Genomic DNA, 19,919 nt, shown 5'->3' on the forward strand with positions numbered 1-19,919 from the left:
AATAAGTACACAGCACTAGGCGTGTCTCTCTGCACCCAAACACCTTGAAGATCTGGACTCAACTGGTAACTGGAGTCTTTTGGGGCCTGATACCGTCAGCTAGGGAAAACAGCAGTAACCCATGAACTGCAGGTGTCCATATCATCTCTAGTTCAGTTAACTTCCTTTAGAAATAAAGCCTGCAGCACAGACAGTAGAAGCCATTCAAACAGTTGAAAGTCTTTCCTTAAAGCCAGCCTGCAGTGCCTTCCAGTTATTTCTCCAGGAAGTTTGGGGACCCCATCTTAACTAAAGACATTATCAAAATTACTCAGACATATGCTCACAACAGTAAACAATGTTCTCACATACAAGCAATTGCTGCTACTGTTCAGCCTATCCAGAATTACTGATTGCATCAGGCAAGACTGAAAAACAATTACTCTTAGGTGGAACTGCTATTAGGCTTTACTGAGGAACATCTCTCCCAGCTATTAAATTTAGGCTTTTTTCATCATGAAAAATTATTTAGTAGATCGAGACTCACTAACACTCCTAGTACAGTTCATGTAAAAAGTGTTATTTTGTCCTAAATATGAAACCCAAGCCTCAAGTTTGTAAGTGCAGATTAACCCAAACATATCTGCAAAAACTAGGGAGGACAATAACCATCCCAATCTCACCACCTCTCCCAGTGCTGCCAACAATTCTTCTATTGCAAGTCAGTGAACAAAGTATATATAGTAATGCTTTCCCTCAAGTGAAAAGAGCTTTCTCATTAGGAGTTTCTACAGAGGTACAAATCATTCTCTCCACTGATACTTAAATTCTTTGGAAAACTGGAGACAGTAGTAAAATATATGTGTCTGGATTCTAGTTTGCACCTTATCTCTGGCTAAGTATACTACAGTTCCTATTGACAAAACCATTTTTCTTTGAAGTACTCTTAACTGATGCCTTGGATGTTGTACTTCTGAAATTCATAGTAGGTTAGTTTCCCTGCAAGCAGCACTAATTGACAATTTCAAATCCTGTTGGGAATTCACTGTTTCTAGATGGCCTGTATATACTAGACTCAGCTTTATTCTGCAGAGTGTTTTCTCAAGATGTTATGGTCATGCTCCTATAAAAGTCATACAAAGAAACGTGAACAAGATAAGTGCAGGAAGAAATTAAGTGGTGATGGAAAAAGCTTTGCCATCAGTAACCTCAAGCAAATAGCATATACTTCAAATCATGCTTTGAAGCAAAAGCTCTCTTCAAATGTTAGCAGCAGTTAGCACAATAGGCTTTCTGTTGTTTACAACAATAAATGAGGTGCTGTTCTGCTTTCTTCAGAAGGATTCTGACGGACATATAATCAACCTATGTACCACAAATCATTCCAGGTTCTTTTGCTGGTTGTGCTCAGTGACAAATGATTGTGCCTCTGCCAAAATAAGTGTCTGCACTTGCAGAACATGCAGAAGGATAAAAGGTCAAACCCAGCATATAAATACACACAACACAGGCTGATAATTGCAGATGTAATAAAAAACCCCCACATAACTACAGTCCTCTAGCATGCATATTTATGTAGAATATACTTCAAATCACTCCTTCCTATATGACAATTTTGGCCAACCACATTAGTTACACTTTTTATGTAAGTGATCAATATAAGGTGAGGTTAACAAAAAAAAAAAGCTATCTTCACAAATAGAACACAGTAACCATACTTTGGGCAGTCTCTGTTTTACTCCTTTCATGTGACAGAGCTCTGCCTGGTTATTTAAAATTCTTAACGTAGCATGAAACCTAACGCCAGTGGCTTCTGAATAGGGGAAACTTCTAGATAAGCTAAAATTAATGACACAGTAAATAAAGCTACATGAAGAACAGTAGAACTATTTCCAGAACAATGCCAACCCAGCCAACTGAGCTGAAGCCATCTGGCATAAACACAAACAGAATCTAAAGCTTGAGATGGTATTTCTGGGGTGCTCTCAAAAGAATAATGACTCATCTGCTTTTCCATTTTGAAAACAGTGGATGAGGAACCTCTGACAGTGTGCAGTTAGGTTCAACAGTTTGCAGAGGTACTGCATAATGTAATCCTGAAATTCAGATATGAGGCTAGGGAAAACATTATTCAGACACAAAATTACTGTATCAAAAAAACCCTGACAAATTATATGCTCTGAGAAAATTAAAAATATTTTTAGTAAGTCAAAAGTGAAATAATTTTTATGTAGTTCAAAACTCAGCAGTATTAAATAGCCATCTTCAGCTGCTCCCTACTTCATTCTAGAATCATAGAATGTATTGGGTTGGAAGGGACCTATAAAGGTCATCCAGTCCAACTCCCCTGCAATAAACAGGGACATCTCCAGTCCAGAGCCCCATCAAGCCTGACCTTGAATGTTTCAATGGTATTGCTGTTGGAGACACCAAACTCAAAGCTCCACAGATTTATAGGCTTTCCTGCTGGTTGTTTCAAATATTACGTTCCCCAACTGTAGGTAGTTATTTTGCTATTTTCATCTAATACATGGAGTTCTACATAATTAACTGCCTTGGGAGCCTGCTGATTTGACAATTAATGCCATATTCTCCAGTATGGGTCTTAGGAAGCAGGATGCTGGAGTGACAGGGAATACTTTTCAATTGAATTATCACTCCTGAAAATTCAGCTGCTGATAGGTCTTTCCTCCAAAGGGCTTAATTTATTATGCATGCTCTTGAGGTGGCTTCACATATTGCAAGAGGTTCACTGCAACACACACATTAATATATATTTCATACTGCACAGTGGTGGTTTTCATGCATTTGCAAGTTCATAACAAAATCCAAACTAAGTTTTAAACCCTCACTAGCACTAGATTATAGTATATTACGCAAACAATTAAAGCAATCAACCTTTAGAGCTTTTAGTAACAACTCCTCCAGATCTCTGACTTTCTTATCATTATCTAATATTACCTAGCAGCTCACAAAAAGATTAAAAGGCTTTTCCAAAAGAGGTCAAAAAGGTCTTCTAAGTGTAGTGTGATTCCATTAGCTTACCCATTCAGGATGCTAGTCATAAAGTCACTTTTGTTCAAGTTGCTTGAGAACAGCAGGGAGGGAAATATTAAAGCATTTTGAGGTCTGTGATAGCTGACTAATGAGTGTTTACTGCTAGAGGACAGCAAGAAGCCAGATATGTTACTTATAAGAAAGAAATAAAACAGAAAGATCCAACAGCAAGCCTGGCTTCTTTTCTGAGAAAGCTATTGGATACGGATAAGGGAGAAACATTAAAAACATTTAGAAATGTTTTATTTATGAAGAGGCTGTCTTTAGGAATTGATCAAAGGAAGATTAAGGCTCACAAATTTGTCTGAATTCTCAAAGTACATTACTGAATCAGTAAATATAGATAATGACAATGGAAACTATCTGCATTTCAACATTTTATATTTTAGAATTAAACAGCTTGATTTATTGCCTCACAATCAAAAAACACAGCTTAAAGAGGGCAACTACAGGACAACAGAAGGCTGAAACAGGATTCCCTTGAAAGGAACACTGGGAGACTGAAGCAGGTCTCCTACAACATCCGTATGAACAGGACTACAACTTCACAGTGCAATTCCCACAGCTTAAAGTAATTATTAAAGCCACTTGGGCCCTGTGGTATATATGGGTTCTGAGCCCCAATATTATCAACATGGAGGAACATATGCTGTTTCATGTGTGTATAACGTACCAGGCACAAGGAAGAAAGCACCAAATAAAACCAACCTCCCCTCTTGAAGACTGGTCCAACATACAGCAATAGTAAAGAAAGCATACAAGCAATGCTTCAAATTATGCACAGAATACTCACAGGCACTGGTTGTGCTACCCCTTAGTGAGCACCAGAATCTGTGCTGATTTAAGTTATGTATTAATTCATTTAATCCATACAGACAACCAAGGCTTATGCTAGTCCATGTATTTTTAGACATTTTTAAGCATATTAACTTGTAGTTTGGCATCAGGGTATGTTGTTCTAAAAAGAGTGGGGGGTGGGGGTCAAGTGGGACCTCAGCTTTAACAACAAACCAGTTCCATGTTATTGAAGAGTGGGACAGGCAAAGGCATAGGAAAGACATCAGGATCAAGGACATAATTCCTGATGGGCCTCTACAGACTACAGACCATAAATATTTTTTCTTGCATAAATTGAAAAATAAAATAATAATGGAATACTAGCAGACCTCAAATATCTTCACACTAACATCCATTAACACAGGGTATTAATACCCTAGGGTCACAGATAAAAACTGGAAACTGAGGACTAAAAAAGTAATCCACGATATTTAATTTTTTCTTTAGGTAGCTGATAGAAAAGTTACCACCTAAGATAAGCACTATATTTTATGAAACAGGAGTACTGTATCAAAATGGAAAATGAAATAAGTTAGTGCCAGAAATCTACCTATTTTAGTTCCAGTAACACATTCTTAAACTCCTGGATTCTTTGAGTGTGGTATCTGATCCCAAAGTAATGCTTTACATCCTGCCACTTGTGGAAAAAAAAACAACAACAAACAAACAACAAAAAACAACTGAAATTATGATTACTTTACATTGATTAAATTAAAATATTATTACTGGCAAATTGTACCTTTTCCCAGAAACTTATGAAAAAATAGAAGTTTGATATTTCAAATTGATTTTTTCTTTCCCCCCAGAGTCAGAAGAACACTTAGGCAAACCACCACACTTAAAATGAAGTGTTATAAAAAGGTAAGTAGAATATATTTGGATACAAAAATGCTTATCTGTTTCAGACTTTGATTCTGCATGTGTCTAATGGGGCAGATTAGGCAGGAAGATGAGGGAGGATTATATATACATTTCACAATTTCCCCTTCATTTTGAGAAAAGCATTTTGATGATCCTGAGCATTCTAAACCTCAGTCTAGTCTCAAATGAACATTTAAAATAAAAATGTAGACCTGCTGTCCAACATTGCTAGTAGGGATATTTAACAAGCCTGAGATATGACGGTAAATTGCGCTCATAAATTCTCTATAAGAAAGAGTGAGTCCAAATACAAGGTTGAAAAAGTCATTTGCCAGTGACTGAATGTAGGAAGTAAGTGTCAGCTTTCAGACAGAGGTTTTGACAACAGTTTGATACTCAAGATACTTAAGACAGTTTAACAGATACCTTCACCATGCTGGATTAGAGTTGAAATGTAAGTCTATGCAGAAATAAGGCAGGTCACATACTGCTATGCATATTATCACTTGGTAATGTCCCCACACACACACACATCTTCACAGCTCCTCCTGTCTTGATTTCTGCTATGAATTATAGATATTGTTCTGACAAAACTATTAGGAAGATGAAATAGCATCCAGGCTACTTCAATACCTTACATCTGAAACTTGAAACAAGGAAAAATTTATAAAAGACTACCTGATGTGCAAAAGTTAGGTTCTGGAATAGGCTACCTACAGTTTGAACAACCTCAATAAATCTTTATTTTGACATACTAACTACTTGAAGAGAAGTGAATGCCAAGGAAACAAATAACAGCTACTAAATTACTATTGAAAAGAAGAACATTACTTACATTGCTGTCTTTGCAATTTCTGATTCAAACTCCCAGTTGTCTTTTTTTTTTTTTAATTATTTTTTAACTAGAAAGAATTCACAACTACAATTCAGATCTATGAGGGCAGGGAACACACTTCAGGCCTAAAAGCACCTATTGTATTAGGCAAAACTCAAAATAATCCCACTAACGAATATTTTGATTTATTTCTCATTTATATTAAGTAGGAACTGGTGGAGTGCACACTGAAAAAAGTAATTTTCTGTGAAAGCAGCTGCCAATGCCACTTTTTTCCCCCTTTAAAGTTACTAAAATTTATTGTTTGCTTGACAATTAATTTAAGATAAGCACATTAACTATGATACATTAATAATTTGCACACTTGGAGAATTTCTGATATCCCATATTTATATTTCTGCCACAACCACCATTATCCCTAAAAAAAGTTTTGTTGTTTTTTTTTCACCTTAAGCCTAAGTTTCCACCATTCTGAAAACTCAGCAAGACAAGCTTTACCTGTCAGTTTCACACAATATATTTCCTCAAGTGTACCTTTTAAATACAATACATGTAGCTAAAATAACATTGAAGGCACAATTAGATGCAAAGCTTGATTACCTGCTGGTGTACCTCAAGCTTCCAGATCTCCCAGCACTCTAGTCATTATGAGTCACCCTTCAATGCATCAGCTCTAAATGAGCCAGATGTGTTGAAATATTTAAGTTCTTAGTTAAACCCTTGGGATGGCAGAAATATTCTCCTATCTGTAATGCATCATACCTTGCTAAAGAGTTATGTGCACATGCTGAAGGCACAAAAGATTCTACAAAAAAGCTTTAATATTCAGTAAGGTTTTAATTAAATCTGTACATTTCCTTCCTGGAAATACATCAAAAAGCAAACAAAGTATTTAGTCTGTTGTTTTAAATTAATTGTTAGGCTCTAGAAAGGCATTTTCTCATTAGAAAGTTTATGAGTATATTAAGCTTTGGAACATATAAAATGTGATACACTTAACTAAAAATTCAGTTATTTCACCCAGTTTGGAACAAAAGAATAAAGAGACACAAGAAAAAAGAAAAACTTCTAAGAAATTCTCTCAAAGATTAAAAAAATCAGTGCATCTCAATATTTTACTGAAATTAAATGACAAACCTACACTGCCTTCAAGTGGCAGTGCTATCCAAGTCACTTACCCATAGCAAAATTACTGCTCTTTGAGGACATAAGTTAATGCAACATTTCCTACTCATGCAGCACTATCCCATGTTCTGATTACAGTAAGATGATAAGCTACAATTAGTTGAACAAAAGGCATCACTTCATTCTCTTTCAAAGATGAGTAATCCAACAAGACAGCAAAGTAAACTAGGTATAAGCAGATGCTTAAGAAGAAAAGCAAAAGGATATGCACTGTGTAACTCTGTGGGTCTCCTATGAATTGGATTATCAGTGCCACTATGAGTTAGGATGTTACAGACAGGATACTAACAAACAGGCCTCCTGCTTTTCATCTCTCCTTTGCATCAGCAGATGACAGATTAAGACAGTCAGCTGTGTCCATTTCAAATGCTTTAACACTGTGATTAATAGGGAGCCTACCAGATTACTTACTGTTAAACATCTGCTGAAATCATGTCATTCTACATTTGGTCAGATACATGCTCTTTGCACTCACAACCAAATAATCTACCCACAGCCATGTTTGGGTTTGTGTTTTTTTATTCTAGAGGACATTTTAAGTACTGTCTATTTACCACAGTAACTGAACCGAGTAAAAAGGCTATTCCACTCCCACAAAAAACACACCAAAAAGCACACCACAAACAAACAAAAAACAACAAAACCAAGCAAAACCAAAAACCCAACAACCCCAAAATCTGTGGTCAAACTATTATGACATCTATTGTATTCACACTTCCAAGAAAAGATGCTAATGGAAAAGCTTGCAATCTCATTTAAAAATATGATGTATTGGGTTTTAAGCTGATTCTTCTGAACACATTAGGACTTTCAGCAGGAAGCGCTTTTTTTTTTGACTGACTAAAAGCTGTTCCTTTCGTTATTAAGCAGATACTTGGGTCTGGCTCCAACTCCCAAGAAAGGCACTCATTTACCAGTACTTAATGTCTGGTGTATGAACAAATGTCCTCCATGATGTTCAAGGTATTCACAGGTACTTTTTGACAAAAATATCTAAAATAACAGTATATTAATATAGTGAAGGGCAATTGCACATTTCTTGATGGCATGGATATCAACGCTTTTATTTAAGCAGTGTTCAGGAAGGGAAGGGTTGGGTTTTTTTTAATATATACTGCAATTTAATAGCTGTAAATACACCTGTAGGTTCCGAAATTTAAGCAAGGCCTCTAGAAGATTAACTATAGCCCAAGGCGTCACTGAAATTGTATGCATATTGTATACACCAGTGATGTTGAACTGCAGCTGTGATTTTCAACAGAACTGACAGTTATTTAATTCCAGTTTCCTTTGTGGTATCAAAAACATAATAAAGAATTACTAGATGAGTGTTCACTAGCTAATATACATGTACTGCACGTACACAGAGAGACATATTTCATCTCAAAATGTATTTTGAAAATCTTCCAGATCTTTCATACCATTTAACATAGCTATCTTGGTACTGCATAAAAATACCTCAGCAGCTAGATACCAATGCCTACATAAAAGCTCCAAGTCTCATTCCCCTTTCCAAATACAAACTCTAGTCTACTTTTAAACAAAATTCTCCGCACCAATTCCCTTGATCTAGGGACCTCCTGTGAAACAATGCTACTGTCAATAAGAGCAAAAAACAGTCAATTGTAGCCAGAACTTAAAAGAGACAAGATGGAATTTTTGTTCTCTGCAGTACAGATAGCTGAACTTACTGCTTATCAGAATGGAAGTTTTCCTGGGAAGCCTGTGTTAAGTGAAGCAAATCCAGCAAGACTCAAAAGGTGACACGTTAATGCTTACCAGCATATTCAAGAGAACTTGCACATCAGCTGGTCCCCACTAAAAGCATCAGCTAACATGCTATGGCCGTACTTTCCACAACAGCTTTTACTAACTCTTATTCAAGTGTCCTTTCAGAAAATCAGCTGTTATGCCAACAATTTGTTGAGTTCAACATAAGCACAAGTATTTTCACCTTCCATTTTTCCCCAGCCTCTACACATTCCAATATCCATTAAAAGAAATTACAGGAACAACTTTTATGATACTATCTCAGACCTTTGTTTTCATTCATGTTATAGAGGCTGAACTTCTGCATGCTTCAGCTGAAAAGTGAAAGGTAATTTTTCAGTTGCTTTCAATCTGGTTCTTCTGGTGAAGAAGGTTAACTAAGCTCTTCTATACTATTCTTCCTATATAGGAAGATTTTTAATCTTTTGAGTGAACAAGGTGGCAAAATCATTTTACACAAAAAAATAGTTTTGTAAGCATGTTTACATTTTCAGCATCATCTGCTCTCTTACATGACTTTTTGCTTTAAACTAAATGACTGAAATATTTCTTAGGTCTGCACTGCTGCAGAGAAATTCTGAGATTTGCAATAATTTGCTGCATGCAAGTTGTTTTATTCCATGCCCATATATATTTAGTCAGTTTTCTCAAAGCAAATCACAAACATAGTCTAATTTTCATCCAATTTTAATTTTTTGGTAATTAAAAGTAATATCTTATTTAGTAGAACGTGTCTTTCAGTAAAACTCGAAATCTGAAGTAATATTCTAGAAAGATGAAAACGCCCAAACAAATTGGAAAACTTGAATGACTTCACAGGGAAGCAGACACAAGTGAGAACTACAGTACAATGTAAATGGAGGGATTTGTGCCCATGGAACTTGAGGTAAGTTACAACACCACAGAAAAATTGACAAATAAACTGTTAATGATTAATGAAATTAAAGTTGAATGCTTTCACCATATACAACCAATTTTACTTCCTTACTTTTTTTATTATCACATTAAGAAGGTAAAGATCAGAAAGGACCATCATCATACTGCTAAAAAAATCGAAGTCTGATGCAATTCAAAGCAGGAACTAAGCAAGGAAATAAACTTTTTTTATTAACTAGACAATGTTTCTAACCAAGCCTGCAGGGGAAACTCTTAGTTATTTAAATATCTGTGCATCTTCAAAGGCCAAAGTTGCACCACAAAAGCTATGAAGGATAGATATCTTAATTTGCCTTTCCCTCATCACTTCCCCTGCAAGATTACAACGAATTCCATTCATTCCATAGAAGTGTTGGCACTATGCACTGGAAGAGAACTTTGCAATAAAGGAAAAAGGGAAGAGGCAAGAAGGGAAAACGCGTCTCACTGGGTCCCAACAGGACTTGCACTGCAGCATCATCAGCCATGCCTGACCTGTGAATGGTCACATACGCAACAGATAACAATTCTTCTCACAGCCATAACAAGTAAATAATGTTTTTTTCTTTCTAAATGAAGCAACATATCTCATGGCAACGAATATATTAAAAAAAAAAGTTCAGCAGTAAAGACATTTTTCACACTGGATGTTTACAATGCTACAAACTAAGACCAAGCTACCCTTCTCCCCTGAACCCATATAGTAAGAGTAGTAGAAGTGACTTTAAGAGTGCCTGATAGCCTGTACTCACCTGAGCCTGCTCAACTCCCCAAATACTTTCTCTTGAGAAATTAAAATAAAGGCATAGATAGGGCTTTTGTTTCTTTAATCAGCTAGAAACAACCTGTATTCTGACCGTATAAAGGTCAAAAAGCATTGGCTTTGATTCGACCTCTGATTTTGGTAACTATCTATCTATTGGTCTTGAGCAACCAAGAGGAAGGAACTGCAGAGAAATGAGAATTTCCAAAGGAATCATCTTTGCCAGGCACTGAATTTCATTTTTAAAAAAAGAAAAAATTAAAAATTACTGAAGCACAGGGTAGATAAATAGAGAAGTATCTTTCCTTTCAGCAGCCAGGAAACATGACTGATTTATTTTTTAGCATATAAATTATATCACTAGGTCAATTTCCATAGATCATGAACTCTGGCTTGTTTCTACTTCCATGAACCCAAGCAGAATACTTGCAGAGCTGCCAAAGCACATTTTACAAAATCCTAGTGTATTATTCTTTTATTGCTAAACAAAATATTAAGTTAGCACAAAAATGATCAATCACTGAATTGTAAATAATCCTTCAGGAGGTCTAAATTATATCATCCCTCTCAAACCACTAAATACTTCTGACTTCCAAAAGCACACCTTGGACTGGCATCAAAATTTACTTTTTTTTTTAAACTGTGCATATATGAAAGCAAAATTAGGACAAAAAGGATTTTGTGAAAATCAGGGTTAGCGAAAACATTTCTCACATCTATTTAACACAAACTCGTCACAAGAACATAATTGCAAACAAAAACGTAATTTACCTATAACTACATCATGGCCATCAACCAGGCCTGCAGAGAACAGCTCCTGAGAAACGCCATCTGCTGTGTCTGTCCAAAAGGTGAAACAAATAAGTATGAGAGCCCACAAAAGCAACAGAAAGTATCAGTCATCCAATGCAATTTAATAAAAATATATTTTAGTTCCAAAACCCCCATGGAGACAGGCTTGAATTCAAAATTATCTTTAATTAGGAGGAAAAAAGCACAGCAAATCGCATTATTCACTGCAAACCCCCTGCAGACCGTTCCTGGCCACTAGCATTTCTCCTCTATTATCTAACAACATACTTCTACATAGCTTACAAGTTTGGTATCTTCATAACCAAGAAAATAGAAGTTGTGGTGTTGTTTTTATTGTTTTCTTTATCCCCTCCAATTGTTCTGCATTTCTAGACAGAGACGCATTACATAGACTTTTTGGTTTGTTACCAATGGGACAGAGGAGCTACATGAACAGACATTATCTTGAGCTTTAGGCTTGGTTTAGCTTTTAAGTTCTGCGACCCACAAAATTCAGAGCAACTGCTGTACCCAGGTGGGTTAATTCCCAAGTCCCTGTGACTAGTGGGTACTACTGCATAAAGACTTCAGAAGACTCAGAAGTAAGTAGAAAGAAATAGCAGGAACAAGCCTAAATTCCAGCTTAGTTTTAACTGTAATATGGCCTCAACACCAAGTATCTGCATGGAGTACATGCTTTCAGGCAGTTACACAGCTGCATCATCTCAAGAAACACACACAGATGAAAAACAATAGAGCTGAGCTAGCTGCAATTTCTGGAGAGCTCTAAAGGTGAGAATTACAGCCACCTTCTGGCTGTCTCAAGTGACTGACTACTAGGAACAGTTCTGATCTACTTTACTACGTTGCATCCTCTTTTCTTTCACCAAGTAAGAATTCCCAAATGGCTTCTGTAACTGTTTAGAAAGTATTTAAGTAGTTATTTTGACAGGTGACTAAACCAGGATGTTGTGCACTCAATTAAGTAAAAGATATTTTTTGTCATTACCCATTGCCAAAAGCAATGAGAAATGCAGGTAGACAACAGAGAGTATATCCATTCACAGAACTACTACACATGAAAGTTACTATGATTTACAGGAAGAGGGACACCTCTTCCGATCAGGATTTTTTTTTATGTGGAAGGTCTGTGAAGGCTATTATAAAGGCTTTTATAAATGTAGTGAATACTGACTTCTGAGAAAGATGAAATGTGTTCATGGTTCAAAGGGTTGCTATTTAACAAGGATGATATCTACTTAGTCAACATATCAGCCTATTCTGCATTTTATCCCAGTAATATCGGTAAGTTTTTTGAGGTTTTATAACACTCAGCACTGGAAAGCCAACAGTTCTACGAGCATGCAGTAGATTTTCAAGTTTCAATGCCAGAATTTCTTTTTCTCATGATGATACCAAATCTAGAGAAGCAATCCAACTTTCAGCTGAAGACAGCATTTGAAAAATGGTGTGCACTTCATACTTGTTAACAACTTATTTTATTACAAAGGGGGAAGAAACTCAATTACCACCATCACAACATACACCTTTATAGATATTTTCCATTTCCTATGATGTTTTCCAACTGTGACAATGGAAATTCAAAAGTCATAAATATTGCTATGCAAAATCTTATATACCACTGCATAGACCATTTTAACAAGACATTAAATGAATAAAGCACTCTGTGGATCTCAAAGTTTTTCCAAAATATACTATAAATTATGCAACCCTGCCACTAGAATTTACATATATCTGTTATTCTTGTTCAAGTGAAGTTCAATATAAAGCTTGGCACAGTAGGAAACATTCCAAAGAGACAGTCTGTATTAACAATAAGCAGTAATCAATTTCTGAAATACCTTTTTGAGGAATAATAGAGATAATTCAATTTAAGGAGTCTTACCTCTGCCTGGAGTAAACTCAAACCGTATGTCATTAAGCTCTTTCCTGGAGTTCCTGAAAAACATTCCATGTATACATTAAAATGTAACAACAGAACAACTATTGAGTTCCCACACCCAAAGATGATCTATTGCATTTTCTCAACTTGAAAAACACTGCTCTCCCAAAGCACCCAGATTGGAGAAACTCCACTGCATGTTCATGACAGTATTTTGAGGAAAACTAACAGAAAGATATGCCTAAGCTGAAAAATGCCTTCAGTAACCTAAAGGTCCTCTGATAAATATTTTCCTTTTCATCTACAAAAGCCACTCTGCCATACTGACTCTACTAGTTCAAAATAATCTGAATCATATGTATTACCCCTTCTACTTGAGTAACAAAATGCTCACTTGAAGCTCCCTATCTCAGATCTTATGTATACAAAGAAGCTAATTTAAGAGACAAAGCAAAAAATCTTAAATGCCTAAAAGCAGTGTTTGATGCACTGTTTATAAAGTTGTCTCAAAGTGAGTAACTTCTTTCACTGACCACCATTGGCTTCGCAGTGATGTTCTCTCTACACATAAAATAAGCAGCAGAAGGTGAAGGTAAAAGTTTTCTGCCTTCCCATTTGCCACAGAGTGCTTTAACCAGTTCAGTGTAGGACACAGTCATAAGGGACTTAACACCTATGATAAAGAATTCCTTTAGTCTCATGCGGTACTCCAAATCTCCACTCCTTGCATTTTCCCAGCTTCAGTTTTAGTTAATAATTTCTACCACCAATAAAATATTAGCCTCTTCAGAAAATAGGTGTCCATCTCATTTTTTGAAATGGCAACCCAACTGAGCAAAGGGATCAATCTAATTGCTGTAGCGCACGCTTTTTCCAATGAATAGCTCAATCCACTTGAAAAGCCAACAGAAGGTGTTTTGCAATCCATTATTCTTCTCCTCAGTAAGGAAACTGTATGCAAGCTTGTATTTCAGTACACCAGTCCATGAAGTCTTGCTGTAGAAAAACTAAATCCAACTGGCAGACATATTCAGCTGTGACTTACAGCTAGTATCACTTGCTAAACACTTATAAAAATATTACAAAGTTAAAAAACAGCAACACAAAAGCAAAACAACAAACTCTGAAAAATAAGTGTGCCCCATGCAGGGATTAAAATCAAATACTGAATGTACTGAATGCTTCAAAGTTGAACGAGTTTCAGGTTCCCAAAATTCTACTCTAAAAAAGAGCTATGGGAGTTTACGATCACTAATACTAAGCTGCAGACAATGCAGCTGGCCAGAAATTGACAAGACTTGTTTACTTCTGTTGTAGAAATCTGCTGCCATTATATAGAATATTGCACTATTTTTATTGAACACAGAACTGGTATGAATCTCAGTTCTTTCTCTGCACCCCCCCACCCCACCTCTCCTCCACTTTCCTGAAAAAACCTGGATGGCTGTTTTAAAGAATAAAGAAATAAATCAACATCCACTTCCCGTTGCTGAAATCTATTATATCTAATAAGCTTCCTAGAACTGCTGCTTTCCAAAAAGGGGAAGTTGCACAGAAATTTAGCATTCTTTTTAAATATGTTTTGATTGAGTGTGGGGTGAAGCTCTGACTCAGATACTCACTTCCTGCACAGACTTTTAAAGAAGCAAATCAGGGGAATAAAAACTTTATCTCACACCTTTGCAGAGGTAAACCAGAAGGCTGGCTTATTATTAGCAGCTGTCCTGAATTACTACAGCTTGCAGATTTTTTTCCACAAACACTAACACAAGCTGTAGAGTGGATGGTTGGACTTAACGATCTTGAAGGTCTTTTCCAACCTTGAAGATTCTATGATTCTATAAGTAAATCTGTAAGTAACTGTAAGAGCGCAAAATCTATCTAGAAAATATATCACATGCTCAGATTTTATGTTCCCACAGATCTCCCATAAGTAGAATATCCACCATATAAAAAGGCCCTAAGTATTTATCAACTCTCACAAAAATTAGCAGCATTCTAACAGACCGATACAGGTATGTGGAAGACCAGCTCCTCTTGATACACTCTAATCGAGCAAGATGCAAAAGGAATGCGTCTTACTTTGCTTCCAAATTGCATAATGTCCCAAACAGAAAGTTAATTAGTCCAATCTGTTTACTTAAGTGAAGGTGAAAATTCAAGGAAGAATTATATATATTCAGCCATCCAACTTTGCTATCTAGAATTGTTATACTCTGAACTATTTACAACACTGCTGTTCTCTTTAATGGTACACTACTATTGAGGAAAGCAAAACACAGGAAGTTTGGTGAGATCAATTTGCTAGAAGCCTCTAAGTGCTTTTGCTTACAGTTCCATTACCTTCCAGACATTTACTGATTTCCATAAATTATTTATTCCATTATGTATTCCACCAAATAAGATGATGTACTCAAGTTCTCTCATAAAAGCTACTCATGCTTTTCTCCAGTCTTCAGACAGTTCTCTGGCTCTAGTTAGTGTCACTACTACTGTAAATTAGTTTTCTAGTTCCTTTGATACACTTTGGTGACAACTGTTGGGACTTGATTTATTTTTAGGCAGAGTTTCCAAGCAGCATTTCACTGGTTCCATTGGAGTTCTCTTTTTATTTACATCCATTACACTCTTATCATGCACCAGCACACAAAGACTATTTCTGCTAAACAGAGCTTGGATTTGAAGAAAGGCACTTAGTAGCTTTGTGACTGATAATTTTATCTTCTTCATCATCTCTTAATGGTCCCTAGTTTCTATAATGCATTTGTGAAAAAGTTATTTCTATTTTAAAATGCAAACTCAGACCTTTTTTGCCATTTCTTATAATACCTCTTATTTGCTTCTTGCTCTGTGCCATTACAGACTAATATATCTTGACTATCATGGATAAAAACAGCTCATCTCTTTTAAGTAGTAGTAAATTTTAAACATTTTTCTGCATTTTAGCAGACTGCACTTCATTAATTTCCTGCAGGTTGCTCTTCATTGTGCCATTAGCTTCAACAAGAGAAATTCCACAGACCTGCTTTGAATGAGGGTTACACCAAAGCATGTCATGCTAAGACATTTTGGCAGACATCCTTCTTGCAAAGTAATTTCAGAGTTTAAAATCTTAGACTTTAAAGAAGCATATTTTTGCAGATTTTCATTATTATTTTGTTTTCATCAGGGTCACTTGATGTGCACACTAAGACTGCTAGATCTGATTTTCCAGGGAATCATGCTTCCTCAACCAGAAAAAGCACATGGGTCAAATTCATCATTTAGACTCCCACCTATAAACTTAGACCATCTTGTTGTTAGGATATGAAACAAAGATGCTCTGTTTTGAATTAAATTATTTACAAAACAATGCTGATATTTACAAAAAACAGGATTGGGGAATAAACAAATTATGCAGCTGTTCAGATTTATGTAGTTCTACTGAAAAATCCTACAACATGAAAGAGATTTCAGACATTTGTGCATTTAAAGACAAAGGTTTTCAAATTATTACCTAATGATAGTGTAATTCCTGCTATAGTCAATTAACTGTGTTCCACATGCTTGACAAAAGATTCACATAGTTGGATTAAAAGAAGCAATCATGTTTGTGTAATGATGCAACTGTAAATTGGAGACATGAAGTGTCACTATTTCTTTTGTCCTTAAATGTAGAATGTCTATCATAGTGATATTGAAGAAAATTAGATGTCTTGGAATTAAGCTTAAGGTTTAAATCATGGTGGGATAGTTTGAGTATGTATCAAGCAGTGGATCTGCCTTCTTTTTTTAGTACTACTTTTTTTTTTCTCCCCCCACCAGAAATGTATCTACCATTTCTTATGTGACAAACTTTGGCATCTTCCATATAGCCCTTAGGGAGAGTCTGTATTCCTGGATGAGATGCATCTCACCATAGCTACATAACTGTATATTCTTCCCTCCCAAAATAAGAAAAAATTCTCAAATAAGGTAAGCCAAAAGTAGGGATGTGTGGATGTGTTTAAGAACACACAGGTTTTGTCTCTGCATTGCTTGCTGAATTTTGAGACTTCAGCTACTCAGTTAGTACACGTGGTTTACAAAGATTGATACATATGGAGTTGAATGTCCAAGAATGCAGGTGATAACAGAATGGTAATCAAAGCTGACTTGTGAAGCAGTTCAGAGTACATCTACATCACATGGAAAATGAACCATTTATGGCTTTTTATCAGTTACAGCAGAAGCAAGACTCCCTGATTTTTTCACTCTCTTCTTTCAGATGGAGTTAGAAACCATAAATCAGACACTTTCCCATCACCTCCTGTTCCATCACATTGTCACGTAGACAGAGCACTGTCTAGATTACATTATAGGCACTGCAGACATCCATGCTTTCAATCAACAGTCATTTACTTCTGCTGGCATTTCACAATTACATACCCCTTCCATTAAACTTTATTCATTTTCTTAATCAAAAGCTACTTTTTAATTCAATAGTTTAGTTACTGTTTCCCATCCTTTCCCAATGTAAAAATAATTTTAAAAAATGTAAAAACAATTAAAAATACTAGTTCTCATCACCCCCATGCTTGTCCACTTCCACATGTAAAAATTTATTGCTCTACATGAACTTCATCCATCTTGGATGCTAATCATTCTTTTAATTAGTATATCATTTTTCTGTATTATAGTTATCCAGTCCTAACAAGACATAGTAATATTTTCTACTGTTTCAACGGACTGATGAGTGGAAGCAGCCAAAGATAAAAGATCGAGTTCTCCTGGAGCAACAAGTACTCCCTCTTACTAGCCTGTTTCCTCACCACTGAACCTATTTTAAATTGACTCAAACTTACAGATGCTGCAGCTCTGGCCTGAGGCACATTCTATCATTTATTTCACTTATTTTTCTGTATTTCTGCATTATTATTGATATATATAGTAAATGTGTATATACAAAAGAAGATAACTGTATCTGCCTCTATATATATCTTCTATCTATACAGATATAAAAAGGAAGATGTGTATATGTATATATAATCCTTCTTACATCCCCTTTTTCCTGAGCTCCAGTGGAACATGGAGGACATTAGCAGTCAAGGAGAAATAAATTAAAACATTTTTAAAAGAAAATTAAACATGATGAGAACCAAAAAGCTATGCTTTATGGTACGGCCAACAAAATACAAACTCTGCCCAGGCAGAGCAGAGGCAGTTAAGAGGCCGAAGCATCTGCACCATTAGTTGCTTGTTACAAGGGACCCTCAGTGCACTTTGAGAGCCTGACCAGTACTGATGAAGGCCTTGATCCAATTAACCAAATCATAAGCAAGAAAACATTCTCAGAAACAAGTCAGAAAAGCATTTATTTCCTCCACCCACTTTTCAGATCATGGTTAGTTATAACTCAGCAACAGAACTGATTGACATGTTAAAAAAATTTGCATCGAATGTGGACTCCCTAAAATGAAAAGGTTTGTCCATGGCTAGTTTTGTCAGACCCTAACAAGTCTGGCTGGTGAAAGAGACAATGGCAGAATATGTATTCTTCTCTGGAACCAGAAATAAGTTAGTCTTTAACTACAACTGTAGAAACTTTATTAAGAATAGCACCAAAATACATGGTGTCACATGGCAACCTTCACCAACCAGCCTTTTCCTACCCCGTACTCCTACAAGCTCTGCTACCACCAGAATAAAATTTTCTCCATCAGGATTAGTGACACTGGTCAAGTCTAAGTCACAGTGCTTTAACAAAAAGCACACACTGATAATAAACATCACACTCAGCATACTTGTGCAAAATTTAGGTTCCTCCCCTCCAAAATTTGAAATGCATTGAAACTACCAAGGAAGCCAACTAAGTTAGAAAGGAAAAAACCAAGACAGTACAACTTAAGAAGCAAGGGCAAGCAGTATAGTATTTGCAGTCCCTCACTGCAGTTGCTGGTGTAATTTAAGTCACAGAAGAATTAAGTCACTTGCTCATTTAGACAGCAGAGAATCATAGAATCATAGAATCCTAGGGGTTGGAAGGGACCTCGAAAGATCATCTAGTCCAACCCCCCCGCCAGAGCAGGGTCACCTAAAGTACATCACATAGGAACGCATCCAGGTGGGTTTTGAATGTCTCCAGTGAAGGAGACTCCACAACCTCCCTGGGCAGCCTGTTCCAGTGCTCTGTCACTCTTACAGTAAAAAAATTTTTTCGTATATTCACCTTGAACCTCCTATGCTCCAATTTCCACCCATTACCCCTTGTCCTATCACTGGTCATCACTGAGAAGAGCCTAACTCCAACTCCCTGACACTCACCCCTTACATATTTGTAAACATTGATGAGGTCACCCCTCAGTCTCCTTTTCTCCAAACTAAAGAGACCCAGCTCCCTCAGCCTTTTCTCATAAGGGAGATGTTCCACTCCCTTAATCATCTTTGTAGCTCTGTGCTGGACTCTCTCAAGCAGTTCCCTGTCCTTCTTGAACTGAGGGGCCCAGAACTGGACACAGTACTCCAGATGCGGCCTCACCAATGCAGAATAGAGGGGGAGGAGAACCTCTCTTGACCTACTAACCACACCCTTTCTAATGCACCCCAGGGCGCCATTGGCCTTCTTGGCCTAAAAAGAAATAAATATAATGATCCTTCCGCAGGATCCACAGAGAAAGCAGAAGTTCACATCAAAATGGAATGGACTAAAGAGAGTGATGGGTTATACATTCTAGATGTGTATTCATCCAATTTTCATGCTACATCTCTGGGGCAAGACCTTTCTGTGTACAATGCAAGAAATATAACTGAGGGAAAAACAGAAGACTAGGCTTTGTAGGTCTTTTTTACAAGAAATTTTGCTTACATATTTTTCCTTGCTATTCAAATGCCAGAGGGACAAATGGTACTTGGCCACACCAAATGTCAGTCACATTCAAAAGGTCACCTTCCTTCTCATAATAGCTTGTCACCCATTTCTCACTCTCTCATGCTTAAGACATACTGTTCAAGCTAAACACTTCCCTTTGTAACCTAGCTTTTATAGTGCTACTTTATTCCACAAG

General features: G+C 36.5%; 2 protein-coding genes across 5 annotated transcripts in view; one reads left to right on the forward strand and one right to left on the reverse strand.

Annotated features, from left to right (window-relative positions):
• The window catches only part of B3GALT1 (beta-1,3-galactosyltransferase 1), a 233,758-nt gene that overhangs the window by 210,572 nt on the left and 3,267 nt on the right, over positions 1 to 19,919 (forward strand). The window contains exon 4 of the transcript XR_007889966.1: positions 4,680 to 4,734. The gene's annotated coding sequence lies outside the window, so the exon portion shown is untranslated. The remainder of the gene's footprint in view (positions 1 to 4,679; positions 4,735 to 19,919) is intronic.
• Positions 1 to 19,919, reverse strand: part of STK39 (serine/threonine kinase 39) — a 91,506-nt gene that overhangs the window by 8,927 nt on the left and 62,660 nt on the right. For 3 of the 4 annotated variants that reach the window (XM_051624288.1, XM_051624287.1, XM_051624284.1), the window contains exons 14-15: positions 12,901 to 12,953; positions 10,974 to 11,042 (exon numbers count right to left, since the gene is read on the reverse strand). In XM_051624288.1, coding sequence (XP_051480248.1) covers positions 10,974 to 11,042; positions 12,901 to 12,953 — 122 coding nt within the window. The remainder of the gene's footprint in view (positions 1 to 10,973; positions 11,043 to 12,900; positions 12,954 to 19,919) is intronic. The other variant, XM_051624286.1, reaches the window with a different exon arrangement.

The sequence above is a fragment of the Apus apus genome, chromosome 6, assembly GCF_020740795.1.
Source record: "Apus apus isolate bApuApu2 chromosome 6, bApuApu2.pri.cur, whole genome shotgun sequence".
Classification (NCBI taxonomy): Eukaryota; Metazoa; Chordata; class Aves; order Apodiformes; family Apodidae; genus Apus; species Apus apus.